This window comes from Rhinoderma darwinii, chromosome 1, assembly GCF_050947455.1.
Source record: "Rhinoderma darwinii isolate aRhiDar2 chromosome 1, aRhiDar2.hap1, whole genome shotgun sequence".
Taxonomy (NCBI): domain Eukaryota; kingdom Metazoa; phylum Chordata; class Amphibia; order Anura; family Rhinodermatidae; genus Rhinoderma; species Rhinoderma darwinii.
The window spans coordinates 531,950,581-531,966,821 of record NC_134687.1 but is presented as its reverse complement, the minus strand read 5'-3'; the positions used below and the strand labels follow the sequence as shown (position 1 = coordinate 531,966,821).

The following is a 16,241-nucleotide window of genomic DNA, read 5'->3' as shown; positions in this document are numbered from 1 at the left end:
CTGCTCACATACCTTTCTTATAGTGCATGAGGCCCCTGTCACAGTAGAATGGTATCCAGGATAATGGAGTCAGCCGTGTGACCCCCTCCCCCCACACACCATGTGATCCCTAACATTCACTTAGCAACAGGGTTACATGACATACATGTGTTGGGGTATTAAAAAAGTATTAACCCCTTCGCACACCCAAACATGCTATTACGTCCGGGTGCGGGGGGTGATGTTTGGAGCGCGCGCCATATGCTGCGGGTGTTGGCTGTATTTTACAGCGGGCACCCGGGACTAACAGCTTGGAGCAGCAATCGCACTGTTTCTGGCTGTTTAACCTCTCAAATTCTGCGCTCAATCGCGACTGCAGCATCTGAGGCATTGAAAGGAGGGGGGCAGCCCCCTCCGACAGCTCATCGCCCCCCCCCCCCGCAGTGAGATCGGTGGGGGGTGGGGTAACAACGGTTTTTATGGCCTTCACTCTGCCCCTGTGAGGGTATGTTCACACGATTAACAAAATACATCCGTAGCCGTCCGTAATTACGGAAGCATTGCTGTGTGACACCAGGGGATTACCCAAGATTCCTACTTGGTTATTTTTGCGGATCTGTAAAAACGGATGCACTACGGACCGTATTTATGGACACCGTTCCGTATATGCGGATGATTTACGAATGACTATAAATGACTACGGATCCGTGTTTACGGATGGATGAAGTCTATGGACGTGTGCATGGGCTCTTACCTGAATGCCAAAGGTCACAGGATATGGGTCACATGACTGCCACCATCTTTAGTCCATTCAGTTATTCTATGGACTAAGCCATTTTTTTTTTAATTTTTAGACAAAGACAACTACATGAATATAATGAAGGAACGTCATCCGAGTTTTAAAAATACGTATATATCAGAAATCTGTATAATTTCCTATTCTATAAGTAAATTAATAAAACAAATTAAAAGTGGACAACCCCTTTAACGTTAGGGCTCTACTGAGTGATAGCTGAAGTCCATGGGAGTGGATTGAGTTGCAATGAGGGGTTCCGTCGGAGGTTTCCGTCGTGGAACCCCGCAACGGAAAGTCAATCGGAAACCTTAGCTTCCGTTTGCATCACCATTGATATTAATGGTGACGGAAACACTGCTAATGGATTCCGCTTGTCACAGTTCCGACAGGGTTCCGTTTTTTCGACGGAATGAATATCGCAGTCAACTGCGCTATTGATTCCGACCAAAAAAACAGAAACCTGCCGGAACAGTAACAAACGGAAACCATTAGCGGACACACAGCTTAGTATCGAAATACAAAACTTGACGGTATTGAACCGTTTGCCCCCGCACAGCATCGAAATGGTATCGACATTTCAATACATCGTGCATCCTTAAATGCTACCCGATCTACATTTTCCAGCTCTTAAAAAACTTGCAATGACTGATATTTTTGCCTTAAAGTAGTTTTCCCAGTCTTAAAGGGTAACTAAACGTTTGACAAGCTTCTGACATGTCATACTAACATGTCAGAAGTTTTGATTGGTGGGGTCCGAGCACGGAGACCCCCACCAATCGCTAAAATGAAGTGGCAGAAGCGCTCGTGTGAGAGCTCAGCCGCTTCGTGTCTGTTCGGCTTTTTCCGGAAAACAATGTATCGGAGTACGGACTCAATAGAAAGTCTATGAGCCCGTACTCTGATACATCGGCTTTCCGGAAAAAGCCGAATGGAAATGAAGCAACTGAGTGCTCACACGAGCGCTTCTGCCGCTTTGTTTTAGCGATTGGTGGGGGTCTCCGTGCTCGGACCTCCACCAATCAAAACTTCTGACATGTCAGACGTTTACTTACCCTTTAAGAAATTAATGGGCTGTCCTCAGGATAGGCCATCAATATCTGATCTGTGGGGGCCCGACTCCCGGCACTCCCACCAATCAGCTGTTTTGAAGGGGGCTGTGGCGTTTGTATGTGCGCCGCCTCCCCTTGACTTCTTATCTGCACCTTCTGTGAATCACCGACACACTTGTAGGTCCAATGTGTAAACCTTCTCCTATTGAAGTGAATGTGAGAAGGCTGTGATACTGTAAGCCACCGCTACAAGTGTGTTGGCGATTCACAGAACGAGCAGTAACAGTAATTAACAGGGAGCAGCACCATGGTCCCTTCAAAACAGCTGATCAGCGGGGGATGCTGGGAGTCTGACCCCTACCCATCATATATTGATGGCCTAACATGAGGATAGGCCATCAATTACTTAGGACTGGAAAACCCCTTTAACTTCTAAAAATTTCAGCAGAGGTCTCGATCAGAAATGATCAAAGCTTAGAAACATATCAGGAAATCAAACAATTCATTGCTAAGTAAACCACTAAACACAGTAGAGGGTTCAGAGAAAAGTTCAGAAAACAACTAAAAAACATATCAAACCATTATTGTCGTCATTAACGGAAAGATTTTGCTGTAAATTTCAACAAAATGCCTCTTTAATGTGAGGTCACACTCCCACAGCAAAATCAAGGCAGGAAATTATTTAGTAATATCAGAGATAAACAATATTACAGGAAATAGCACATAACTGGATGCATGAATTCTTAGGAGAACACTCAATTATCGAAGATTTTACGAACAGTACAGCTCTAACAGCGGTGCTCACCTATGCAAGGTATAGCTAAGTGCATGTTATTCTAAGGTCAGAGGCATAGCATGAAGCTCCTGGGGCTCAGGTTGAATTTTGGACTCTCCCAACCATTACATATTATGTGCAACGACTCAATGTACAGGATCTATATACATTATTATAGTCCGGTAGTTACTTGTATAGTAAGATAACGATCTACAGTTATTGCATTATAATTATCATCAAGAAATACCATCACACCTCCGAACTGACCCTTTAGCTGCTCTAAGTGCTACGAGAGGCCTTCAGATCCCCTTGGGCACAGGGATGGTTGTAAGTCGAGCACCCCTTTAGCTATACCATTGTCTAAATTCCTTGTGAAAATCACCTTTGGCACTGGCAGCACACGATGGGCATTTCCATAGGAAACAGTATGAAAGTGCTTGCAATGATCACAAACTAACATATCGAGGGAAGATTTACAAAGCAAAAGGCGCCAGAATTCTAGCTCAAATTGCACCAAAAAACTTAGGTATGCAGTTTTGAAAATTGGGGCCTGGCTAAGAGGAGTTGTAGAATGCAACAAATGTATTAATGTCGTCTGCCATCCTTTTGGTGCAAAATATTGGTGTAAAGTACGCCAGCCATAAGGTGGTGTAAGAAAGAGAAAAGTGTCTGACATGTCAAGCAAGATGCCCCAAATTTATCCTGTCTATCTTTAAAAGGGTATTCCAATGTCAGACATTTGTGGCATAGACAGGCTATGCTATAAATGTTTGATAGATGCGGGTTTTTACCTCTTGGACCGCACCTATCTATAGAACGGAGTCCCCTGACCCCCGTCCTACCTTCTCCCGCTGATGCTGAGCTCCAGTCACTGGCTGACGAGATAGCCAGGAGTATGGAAACAGCTAAGCTCTCTGTGCTATGCTGTTTCCAGAACTTCTATGGGAGTTCCAAAAAAAAGTCTATGTTGTTTCCGAACTTCCGGCCATCTTATAACTCAGTGGCCGGAAAGCAACGTCAGTGGGATAAGGTAGGACGGGGGTAAGGGTGCCCCAATCTAGAGATAGGTATGGGTCCCAGCGGTGGTACCTGCATCTATCGGACATTTATGGCATATCTTGTGTATATGCCATAAATGTCCGAGACAGGAATACCCCTTTAAGGCATCATGCACATGGCGGTAGTTTTGCGTCCGTATACTATTCGCAATTGCGGAACACATGCTATTCTATGGGCCAATGCATACGACCGTGGTTTCAACGGTCCGTGCACTGCCCGGACCCCAAAAAAAAACTGCTGTTTTTATCTGCCGACACTCGGACCCTGTCGTGTGATTAGAGCCAGTATTACAAATCTCACCCATTATCTAATGAAATTGCTGTGCCACAACAGGCAAACATCACAAATAACGGCAGCAGCAACTTTTACAATTGTGGTTACACATTTTTCAATGCTATCGTATCAGTTTTCTGGGGCTACTGCGTTGAAAAGAACAGAGCGCAGGCTGAGCGACACATTTACCAGGCCCCCAATACTTTTAGCGCACTGTTGGAAAGAGGTGGTGTGTCAGGCAAGACGCACGCTGTGTGACTTTTTTTTAAATAAAAATTAACCACTATTTTTCCACAAGAAAAATGGTCAGTGACCGGGTGTGCAAGTTTATAGGCCAGGCCATAGCACAAGTGAAAGCCACACAACCTCCCAAGACTCCCACTAAATCCTCTTATGTCTCCCTCTTTGTATACTATCCCTCAGTAAATCCTCCAGAAAGATGTTCTCAGTCTAGTGCCAGCCCTGGGTGACTACCACCATGTGTATAATACCTGCAGCCATACATAAAGCTTCCAGACCATCACAAGACAGTGTGTCCAGGCTGCCATGTACACAGGAGCCTGCCCTGGGAGTGGTGTATGAGGCCTGTCAGGGAGTGTGGGAGGGGAGACATGACTGACTGACTGCCTGGGTGGGGAGAGGAAGTGTGCAGCACAAACACACAGCAGCCCCCTCCTCCTTCACTGTCCCAGCACTGACACCGGCACTGCACATTATGGCTCCTCTCTAGCCGCTGCACTCTGTCCACTGCTCTGCTACTACGGGGAGAACAGCCGGGAACGGGACAAGTGACGGGACAAGCTCTGCCTGACCATGGACACTGCATCCAACGGTGAGTAGTGGGGATATCTCCTCAGACACACACACGCGCGCTCCTGTCATGATGTCCTTACCCAGAGGTGACGTGTGTTGACAAACATCCCTGCAGACCATCATGGCTGCATGCGTCAGATCAGCGTGGTGCCCCTAGTCTCAGCTCTGGGGTAATGGGCAGCTGCAGTCATCATGTGTGTATAGAAATAGCAACCAGAGAGTAGCTGGGAGCCTGTGTCTAGTGCTGGGGGAGCACACTGGCCGCCCTGCCCACGACTGGGCTGTTTGTTTTTGTTACTTTGCTGTTGGTGCCCTGTGCTGGGGACCTGCTGCCCTCTCTCTGCCACCTGCAGCCTAATCTATGGCACAGCTGAGGGTCACAATCTACATGTGGCAGATCCTTTACTATGTGTAAGTGCTGGGACCTTATGCCCAGTTCTTTACTGGTGAATAATGGGCTGCGTCAGCTGTAAGTCTATTACTGCAAATCATTCTATCTATCTATCTATCTATCTATCTATCTATCTATCTATCTATCTATCTATCTCATATAATAATGGCACAAGGAGAGCTAATATTGTGTATTAATACCCAGAAACAACAGAAAGTCCTGTATACTAGTGCTGAACACCCATTACTTGCCACATGACTACTGTACAAGTAGCCTGGTCTCTAGTACCCGCTAGTGTTGTGGCACATTATTGCTAGTACACACTGGGCATATCATTGCCCAGTACCAAGTCGTGCCCTACCATCTTTCTCTGGTGAATATAGTGTCGTGGATAGCAGAAGATCAAAGCGTTGTCTGTGGGAAATTATGATTTGATGAATTTGCATAGTAAATAATTGTTCTGCGTGGCTTTCATTGTAATAATTTTTGTCAAAAATGGAAATTCTTCTTGGTCAGGTTTAGGGGAACTCCTTAGCTGGAAGTGACAATCTGTGCTCGGAGAAATAAATAGTGGTGGTCAGGACCAGGTTATCGTGGGTGCATTGGGGCACCTCATGAAGGTACAAGGCACAATTCAATAAACTAAAATTAACCCAAATAAGACACAGAAAACAGAGATGTGGATAAAAAAGGCAGCAATGTTTTTATTAAGGGTTCCCAAAGATCATCAATAATAATAAATACTTAAAAAAACAATATAATAAAAACCACATATAATAATTAAACCATTTTAATAAATCAGTCCACCGAGCAATAGCTGGGAGAAAAAAAACCACTAATAAAAAATTTATGGAGAAATAGAATTCTTGGGGTGGGCGCTGGTCACTGGAGCGCTCAGAAACTGGCACCAGACCTCTGAAACCGTGGATTTATAAGGGTATGTTCACATGCAGTGTTTTCAGGCGTATTTCGGGGTGTTTACGCCTCGAAAAACGCCTGAAAAAATGAAAGCTGAACGCCTACAAACATCTGCCCATTGAAATCAATGGGAAAAACAGCATTTAGTTCATACGGGGCGTCTTTTTACACTTCAGCTTCAAAAAACGGAGCGTAAAAAGACGCTCTGTAAAAAGAAGTAGCATGTCACTTCTTGAGGCGCTTTTTGGAGTTGATTTTCCATCGAACACTATGAAAAACTCCTCAAAAGAAGCTCCAAATTTCATTTTCAGCTTCAAAAACTTCTGAAAATCAGAGGCTGTTTTCTCTTAAATCAGCTCCGTATTTTCAGACGTTTTTTGTTAGGCGTGTGAACATACCCTAAAGGAGAATCTTCCCGCCAAATAATCTGAACTGCCAATAAAATTCAAATCCTGGTGCCGGGCAAATTATCGAACTTCGACATCTTTCCTGACGTTTTCTACAGCCACCAATCAGGTGCAGACTCCTGGTGATGGGCGGATTATCAGAAACTTCCAGAAGCCGACAGGTAAGTACCAACTGAAATAAAAAGGAGGGGGGGAGAGAGAGAGAGAAAACCAGAACATTAAATAAACCACATAGACAATTCAATCGTAAAAATTAAATGAATATATGCCTGTACCATCATGTTTCCCCCAAGCAATACTGCTCTGGGGGGCCCCTGTCCTTCTCTGTGTGAGTCCGGGGCAGGGTCTGTTGTAATGGTGCCAGTGATATGAAGAATGTTGAGACAGAATAAAGTAGCTTTGTTCAGTCCTGCCATACATTTTATCACATATCTTCACACATACCTGTCTAAACCAAAACCCACCAAACTGAGTACTTGTCTATTTGTGGTGGGGTTAGACCGCAGAGAAAGGAACCCCATGAGGTATTCTATACCATGCATACCTTTTGCAGTGGAATATAAATCCCCTAGCTAGTTTTCCTCTTGCGCCTGGATGCCAGCTTACCTCTCCCTGGTAGCTGCTACCAGGGCCGCCATCAGGGCAGTACAGCTGGTACTGCAGTCAGGGGCCCGGTCACAATGCTGAAAGAAAGGGGCCCGTCCGCTTCTTATTAAACTTTAAACATTTCTATCTGGGCCCCAGCGTTAGTCACTTGGAGAAAGGAACGGACCCTTGAGCTAGGGCCCGTTCCTACCTCCAAAGTAACTAACACTGAGCGGAAGATGCAGCAAGAAAGCAGAAGCTCCGTGTGAAGAAAGCCGCCCACCGGACAGCTCCTTCTCTACACAGCCGACTGGACCCTGCAAGAATGGTGAGCACCCCATCCTCCTTCACATGCCCCCTGACCCCACTTGTAGAAAATAAAGTGTTTTTTGGTTTTTTTCGCGGCAAAAATGGATCCAGTCATTTTAAAAATTGCAACACAGCTGCCTCATTTGTGCCTCGATTACAAAAATTGCATAAAAAAATAGTACAAAACAATAAATAGTGCTTTTTAGGCTATATTCCCACAGTGCAGTCAAATCACGTTTTTGCTGCGATTTTGCAAAAATTGGGATTTGACGGCACTGTGTGAATAAGACCCTAAGGCCACCTCAGACGTGGTGGATTTGTCTCCTGTTTTCGGTGCGGATTGCACACTGAAAATCCACTACAAATTACAGTACAACTCATGTGAATGGGGTTTTCAAAACCCCATTCACATGCAGCAGAAAAAAATCCTCATGGGCTTTAGAGCATTCTGCTGATTGTTAAAGAGGCTCTGTCACCAGATTCTCAAATCCCTATCTCCTATTGAATGTGGTTGGCGCTGCAATGTAGATAACAGCAGTTTTTTTTTTGTTTTTTTTTAAAAACGATCATTTTTGCCCAAGTTATGAGCTATTTTATATTTATGCAAATGAGCTTTTCATTGGACAACTGGGCGTGTGTTCTCGTTTTACCAACTGGGCGTGTATTGTGTTTTTACCAACTGGGCGTTGTGAATAGAAGTGTATGACGCTGACAAATCGGCATCATACACTTCTGATCATTCCCACCCAGCTTCTTTCACTGCAGACACACAGCGTGACGTCACCCACAGGTCCTTCAACCTTGGCGTCGAAAATTCCTCCTGCAAAAACTGCTCCAGTAGGTTTTTGCACAGTGGTTTGACAAAAACTCGTCAAAACACTCGTCGAGGTTTTTTTTTCCTCTTTCTGACTCATTGAAATGGGGTTTTGGAGGAGGAAACCGCCTCAAGATGGGTCATGTTGCTTCTTTTTACCACGACGAGTTTTTTTTACTCGTGGTAAAAAAACTCGTCTGCCTCCCATTGAAATCAATGGGAGGCATTATCGGGCGGTTTTTGAGGAGTTTTTTGGCGTGGTTTCTGCCCCAAAAAACTCGTCAAAAAACTCTGTGTGAACAGGGCCTAATAGTACATCTCGGGAGTAATGGCCGTTTCGGCCGTCCTCCCGACACATACAGGAGCTGTGACAGCTGCTGTCTTGTTCAGCAGCTATCACCGCTCCTACAGCGGGGACCGATCGCTGTGTCCCCGCTGAGTAACCCCTTAAAAGCCGCGTTCTATAGAGATCGTGGCTTTTTAGGGGTTAAGCTGCCATCGCCGGCCTGCTACGCGATAGCGGCCGGCGATGGTGACTATGGCAACCGGACACCAAACAATGGCGTACGGCTATGCCATAGACGGAAGCCTAGTGGTTCCTGACAACGTCAGGACCCACTATGCTTGCTGTCAGTGAGTAGCTGACAGTTCTAATACACTGCACTACGCATGTAGTGCATTGTATTAGAATTGCGATCAGGGCCTCCTGCCCTCAAGTCCACTAGTGGGACAAAGTAATAAAGTAAAAAAAAGATGTGTAAAAATAAGAAAATAAAAGTTTTAAAAGTAAAAATCCCCCCTTTTCCCTTATCAGTCATTTATTATTAATAAAAATATACAAATAAACTATACATAATTGGTATTGCCGCGTCCGTAACGGTCTGAACTACAAAATTATTTCGTTATTTATCCCGCACGGTGAACGCCGTAAAAGAAAATAATAATAAACCGAACCACAATCACAATTGTTTGGTCACTTCACCTCCCAAAAAATGGAATAAAAAGAGATCAAAAAGTCGCATGTACCGAAAAATGGTTCTGATCGAAACTACAGTTCGTTACGCAAAAAATAAGTCCTCGCACGGCTTTATTGATTGAAAAATAAAAACGTTATGGCTCTTAGAATAAGGTAACACAAAGGCTATGTTCACACGGAGTATTTTGGGGGAGGAATATCTGCCTCAAAATTCCGTTTGGAACTTTGAGGCAGATATTCCTCTCCCTGCACGCCGATTTTCGCGGTGATTATCGTGCCGTTTTTCGCCCGCGGCCATTGAGCGCCGCGGGCATAAAACAGCGAGAAATACCCTTTCTCCTGCCTCCCATTGAAGTCAATGGGAGGTCAGAGGCGGAAGCGCCCGAAGATAGGGCATGTCGCTTCTTTTTCCCGCGAGGCAGTTTTACTGCTCGCGGGAAAAAGACGCAGACGCCAAAAAACTCAACTCAAAACGTCAAAAAACTCGGCAAAATACCCCGTGTGAACATAGCCTAAAAGTGAATGATTGTTTACAAAACTTATTTTGTTGTGCAAACGCCATAAGACATAAAAAAAAACTATAAACATCTGGTATCGACGTAATCGTATCGCCCCGCAGAATAAAGTGAATATGTCATTTATAGCGCACGGTGCACGCAGTAAAAAAAAAAGAATAAAAAAACAATAGTAGAATTGCTGTTTATTAGTCACCACGCCACCTAAAAATAGAATAAAAACTGATCAAAAAGCCGCATGCATGACATGAAAACTGCAATGGATTCCTCAAGGGGTCTAGTTTCCAAATTGGGGTCACTTTTGGGGGGTTCCCAATGTTTTGGCACCACAAGACCTCTTCAAACCGGACATGGTGCCTAATAAAATCCTCTAGGTGCTCCTTTGCTTCGGAGGCCGGGGCTTCAGTCCATTACCGCACTAGGGCCACATGTGGGATATTTCTCAAAACTGCAGAATCTGGGCAATAAGTATTAAGTTGCGTTTCTCTGATAAATCCTTTTGTGTTATAAAAAAAATGGTATAAAGAGGATTTTCTGACAAAAAAAAAATTTACATTTCACCTCTACTTTGCTCTAAATTTCTGTGAAACACCTAAAGGGTTCATAAACTTTCTAAATGCTTTTCTGAATACTTTGAGGGGTCTAGTTTCTAAAATGGGGTATTTGATAGGGGTTTCTAATATATGGGCCCCTCAAAGCAACTTCAGAACTGAACTGGAACCTAAAAAAATAAATAAGTGAGGCAATACTTCGCTTCTTACATTATACTGATAATGAGCCGTGCCCACCCCGAGATGACCCCAGTTTTGACCGTTTGTATAAACGGAGACCCCTATTAGACCGTTCCAGTGCCCGGTTTTCCCTAGCATTCACCCCCGAGAAGTGTATTTCTGTTGATGAGTCCCTGGTACATTTTAAAGGGAGGGTTCAATTCCACGAGTACCTGCCGGGTAAGAGGGCAAGGTATGGCGTGAAGATGTATAAGCTATGTGAGAGTGCATCAGGGTATACCTACAGGTTTAGGCTATATGAAGGGAAGGCCACCCCCAAACCAGACTGCATCCTGGACTACAATAGGTACATGGGAGGGATGGACTTGTAAGATCAAATCCTGAAGCCCTACAGCGCCATGCGGTGTGGTATAAGAAGCTGGCCGGGCACATCATACAGATGGCATTGTACAATGCGTACGTGCTACGTCGATGTGCAGGCCAGACGGGAACTTTCCTGGAATTTCAAGAGGTGATTATCAAGAACCTAATCTTTAGGGACCAAGAAGAGGGGGGCACCCAGTACTTCTGGAAGCGGGGCCACACGCATCGTACCAAGGCGGCAACACTTTCCAGGAGAAGTTCCCCAAACTGGCAAGAAGGGAAAAAGTCAAAAGTGGTGCAAAGTCTGCTATAAGAGGGCGATAAGGGATGACACAATATATCAATGTGACACGTGTCCCGAATAACCAGAGCTCTGTATGAAAGTCAGTTTTAAAATGTATCATTTATCCCTTGGTTTATAATTTACCCCAATTTTACTTACCCTGATGCACTCCGCACAGCTTATCCCCCCTCGTCTTTCCCCTCTGAGCCCTGCTGTGTGTCCAGGCAGCTGATAACAGCCACTTGTAGGGTATTGCCATACCCGGGAGAACCCACATTACAGTTTATGGGGTGTAGGTCTCTGGTCAAAATGCTCACTACACCTCTAGATGAATGCCTTAAGGGTGTAGTTATTAAAACGGGGTCACTTCTTGCGGGTTTCAACTGTACTGGTACCTCAGGTGCTTCTGCATACATGACTTCGCACTAGAAAATCCCCAGTAGGCCAAATGGTGGTCCTTTCCTTCTGAGCCCTCCCATGGGCCCAAACGGCAGTTAATCGCAACAAATGGGGTATTGTGGCACTCAGAACAAATTGCGCAACAGAATGGGGTATTTTGTTTCGTGTGAAAATAAGAAATTTTCAGCCAAGACTACATATTATTTGAAAAAAATAATTTTGTTTTCATTCCCAGCCCAATTCAAATAAGTTCTGTGAAAAAACTATGGGGTCAAAATGGTCACAACACCCATAAATGAATTCCTTGAGGGGTGTAGTTTCCAAAATGGGGTCATTTGTGGTGGGTTTCTATTGCTTTGATACCTCTGGGGCTCTGCAAATGTGACATGGCACCCGAAAACCAATCCAGCAAAATCTGGACTCCAAAGAACACACAGCGCTCCTTTCCTTCTGAGCCCTCCCATGGGCCCAAATGGCAGTTTATCACCACAAATGAGGGTATTGCCGCACTCAGGACAAATTGGGCAACAAAATGGAGTATTTTATTTCTTGTGAAAATAAGAATTTTTGAGCTAAAATGACATATTATTGGAAAAAATATATTTTTTTTTAATTCCCAGCCCAATTCAAATAAGTTCTGTGAAGAAACTATGGGGTCTAAATGGTCACATTACCCATAAATGAATTCCTTGAGGGGTGTAGTTTCCAAAATGGGGTCACTTCTGGTGGGTTTCCATTGCTTTGATACCTCTGGGGCTCTGCAAATGCGACATGGCACCCGAAAACCAATCCAGCAAAATCTGGACTCCAACAAACACATAGCGCTCCTTTCCTTCTGAGCCCTCCCATGGGCCCAAACGGCAGTTTATTGCCACAAATGGGGTATTGCTGCACTCAGGAGAAATTGGGCAACAAAATGGGGTATTTTGTTCCCTGTGAAAATAAGAAATTTTGATCACAAATGGCATTTTATTGGAAAGAATGACATTTTTTTCATTTCACAGCCCAATTCAAATACGTGCTGTGAAAAAACTGTGCGGTCAAAATGGTAACAACAACCATAAATGAATTCCTTGAGGGGTGTAGTTTCCAAAATGGGGTCACTATTGGGGGATTCCTACTGTTTTGGCACCTCAACACCTCTTCAAACCTGGCATGCTGCCTAAAATATATTCTAATAAAAAAGAGGCCTCAAAATGCACTAGGTGCTTCTTTGCTTCTAGGGCTTGTGTTTTAGTCCACGAGCGCAGTAGGGCCACATGTGGGACATTTCAAAAAACTGCAGAATCTGGACAATACATATTTAGTAGTGTTTCTCTGGTAAAACCTTCTGTGTTACAGAAAAAAAAAATGAATAAAATTGAAATTCAGCAAGAAAAATGAAATTTGCAAATTTCACCTCCATTTTGCTTTAATTCCTGTGAAATGCCTGAAGGGTTAAAAAACTTTCTAAATGCTGTTTTGAATACTTTTGAGGGGTCTAGTTTTTAAAATGGGGTGTTTTATCAGGGTTTCTAATACATAGGCCCCACAAAGCCACTTCAGAACTCAAGAGGTACCTTAAAAAAAAAGGCTTTTGAAATTTTCTTAAAAATATGAGAAATTACTGTTTATGTTCTAAGCCTTGTAACGTCCAAGAAAAATAAAATAATGTTCAAAAAATGATGCCAATCTAAAGTAGACATATGGGAAATGTGAACTAGTAACTATTTTGGGTGGTATAACCGTCTGTTTTACAAGCAGATGCATTTCAATTCTGAAAAATGCAATTTTTTCAAAATTTTCTCTAAATTTTGCAATTTTTCACCAATAAACACTGAATATATCGACCAAATTTTACCACGAACATGAAGCCCAATGTGTCACGAGAAAACAATCTCAGAATCGCTTGGGTAGGTTTAAGCATTCCGACGTTATTACCACATAAAGTGAAATGTCAGATTTGAAAAATGGGCTCTGAGCCTTAAGGCCCAAACTAGGCTGCGTCCTTAAGGAGTTAATAATGCACAGGTGGTTGTCTCCTGTATCTCTCAAGGCTGTTGTTTGGGAGGACTGTAGTGCATGGTCTAATCCTCATTGTGGTTCAGATTGTGCTATGTACGTTTTAAGGTCTATGTATACGGCAGAGCGGCAGCGGCACTCAAAGTCCCTGTGGTTCTGCACTTTGCAGCTGTAGACCCTGTGGACGTTAAACAGTTATCATAAACAATAGGAAAACCACCTTGTTGCCTATAACAACCAATCACTGCTCAGTTTTCATTTCTTAAACGGCTCTGGAAATATGAAATCTGTACTGTGATTGGTTGCTATGGGAAACCAGGCCAGTTTTTCTTTTAGACTACTCTGATAAATGAAGCCCATATGTGTGACGCTGTATCGTAGTGTATGATAGTAGAGGCATACTGAAGTACAGCATCGCCCCATAGACTTCTACTATAATACACTCCATACACCTTGGAGCTTGTGTGCAGCCGTATTAAGGCTGTTTGAATTAGGCCTAAGTTCTGGTCTCTCTGTCCAATTGCAGATATGGTAACATAATTTCACAAGCCTGTGTGGTAAAATAAATCAATATGGTTGTGAATCCAGTAATGGACATGACTGTAGTATCATGTGTGAAGACGGAGAAGATGAATAGGGGGGGCCTGTTCCCATCTGCATTAGGAGCCCCCGTCACAGATCCAAGCCAAAATACTGGAAACAATAGCGCAGCATGCTGCGTTATTATTTCTGGAAGAATGACGGACGCCATTGTGAAAACCCAATGGAAGCCATTAAAGTCAAAGGGTTCCGTCAGGCGCCAATGGTGTCCGTCGTGCAACAGAACCTGCGCTTACGCTACTTTCATTGTTTTTCTCCTCTGATGGAGCAGAGCAACGGAAACACCAAACGCAGATGTGAACAGGCCCTAAGCTTGGATTTGTTTTGTCCTTTTATATAATATTTATAATTGCTTATAAAAACAACATGGGAAGTATTTGAGTTAGGCCCTGTTCACACACCATTTTCTGCAAGCAGAAAATTCTGCCTGGAAAAATCAGCAGCGTGTTTTTTGTTTTTAGTGATTTTGCACCATATCGTTTTTTTGACGCAGTGTTTTGCCGGCATTTTTTTTTTTTCTTTCCCTATTTCTTCCACAGACAGAGGCAATAACCGCGAGCGTTTTTTGCCGAAAAGCGCATTAAAAAGAGCAGCAAAAGTTGTGGCAAAAAAATTTGTCAAAAAACAAGTTTGTTTCCGTCTCCCATTGATTTCAATGGGGTTTTTGAGGTGCAAAACGCCTCAAGATAGGGCATGTCGCTTCTTTGGCCCTGTTCACACGAGAATTCACAGAAAATTCTGCCTCAAAATTCCATCTGGTTTGCTGCGATTTTCGCCCGTAGCCATTGAGCGCCGCGGGCAAAAACACAGCGAAAAACGCTTTCTCTGCCTCCCATTGATGTCAATGGGAGGTCAGAGATGTAAACGCCCGAAGAAAGGGCATGTAGCTTCTTTTTCCTGCGAGGCGGTTTTTTCGCTCCTGGAACAAAAACGCCTCCGACTCCCATTGAAATCAATGGAAGGCATTTCTGGCGCGTTTTCCGCGTAAAAAAAAAAACGTGTAAAACTCCATGTGAGCAGGGCCTTTTTCCCGCGAGCAAAAAAAAAACGTGTTTTTTTTGCTCGTGGGAAGAAAACTCCTCCACCTCCCATTGAAATCAATAGGAGGCAATTTCCGCTGTTTTTTGCCGCGGTTTCCGCCACAAAAAAACTATGTGAACAGGGCCTTAATCGGCATTGTTAGGCCCCCTGCACACAGACGTAGCCGTAATCAGGGTTCGTGGTTACGCACACGGAGGCCGCGGAAAGTCGCCCGCATTTGCTGGCCGTGCTCCCATTATAAAGCATAGGAGCACGGTCCGTAAAATCAGTGTCCCGGGCACTTTGTCGTAAATATACAGGAAGGTGTCCGTGGGCAATAGAAAGGACTGGATCCATACTTTCATCTTCAATTACGGATCCGAAATTGCGGATCAAAATTCTGGTTGTGTGCATGGGGCTTTGTGCTTCGGCTCAGAGGAGGTTCACTGTTATGTCTACTTCATGATAAATTTATACTAAAGTCAAAATTAATGGCTCCGCTTTTACACATGGGCATTCTTGGGTTATTCGGGTCTTGTCCTAGAATTACCTTGGCAAACACATACATGTGCTTACAGAGTATAAATAAATTCAGAATTTGTTGTGCGGCTTTCTTGTTGCAGTGTAATATGCTATATTCTTATCTACTTCAGTTTTTTATCCAAATAATTATCCCTCTTTTTTATTTTAATTTTATTTTTTTTAATGCATGAAATTCAAACAAACAATCATGGATTCAAGACAAATGCTGACCGAAAGGGGAAGTTAAATCTCTCGCCTTTTGTGCAATTGTGTGTTGTAGTGGGACTGTCAACCTGGCCCTTATATATCGAAACTGGATGGGCACTAATGCACTAGTAGTGGGCGAAGGTGAAAACTGGCCATAGAAGTGAGAAATGCTCTTTGGCTGAACAATAGCCCAACGACCTCTCTCCGTTAACCCCTTCCCTCTTTAGCCACTTTTGACCTTCCTGACAGAGCCTCATTTTTCAAATCTGACATGTTTCACTTTATGTGGTAATAACTTTGTGGAATGCTTTCATCTATCCAAGCGATTCTGAGATTGTTTTTTCGTGACACATTGGACTTTATGTTACTGGCAAAATTTGCTCGATATGTTCAGTATTTAATTGTGAAAAACACCAAAATGTAGCGAAAAATTGCAAAAATGTGCATTTTTTTCAG

At 43.6% G+C, this 16,241-nt stretch overlaps 2 protein-coding genes across 2 annotated transcripts in view; one reads left to right on the top strand and one right to left on the bottom strand.

Moving 5' to 3' along the window:
* ERAP1 (endoplasmic reticulum aminopeptidase 1) overlaps positions 1-4,550 on the bottom strand; it is a 71,018-nt gene extending 66,468 nt beyond the window's left edge. Inside the window, exon 1 of the mRNA XM_075837102.1 lies at positions 4,423-4,550. Within this exon, the coding sequence (XP_075693217.1) occupies positions 4,423-4,479 (57 nt within the window). The 5' untranslated portion in view covers positions 4,480-4,550. The remainder of the gene's footprint in view (positions 1-4,422) is intronic.
* The window catches only part of LNPEP (leucyl and cystinyl aminopeptidase), a 129,608-nt gene continuing 117,882 nt past the window's right edge, over positions 4,516-16,241 (top strand). Inside the window, exon 1 of the mRNA XM_075837093.1 lies at positions 4,516-4,763. Coding sequence (XP_075693208.1) covers positions 4,745-4,763 — 19 coding nt within the window. The 5' untranslated portion in view covers positions 4,516-4,744. The remainder of the gene's footprint in view (positions 4,764-16,241) is intronic.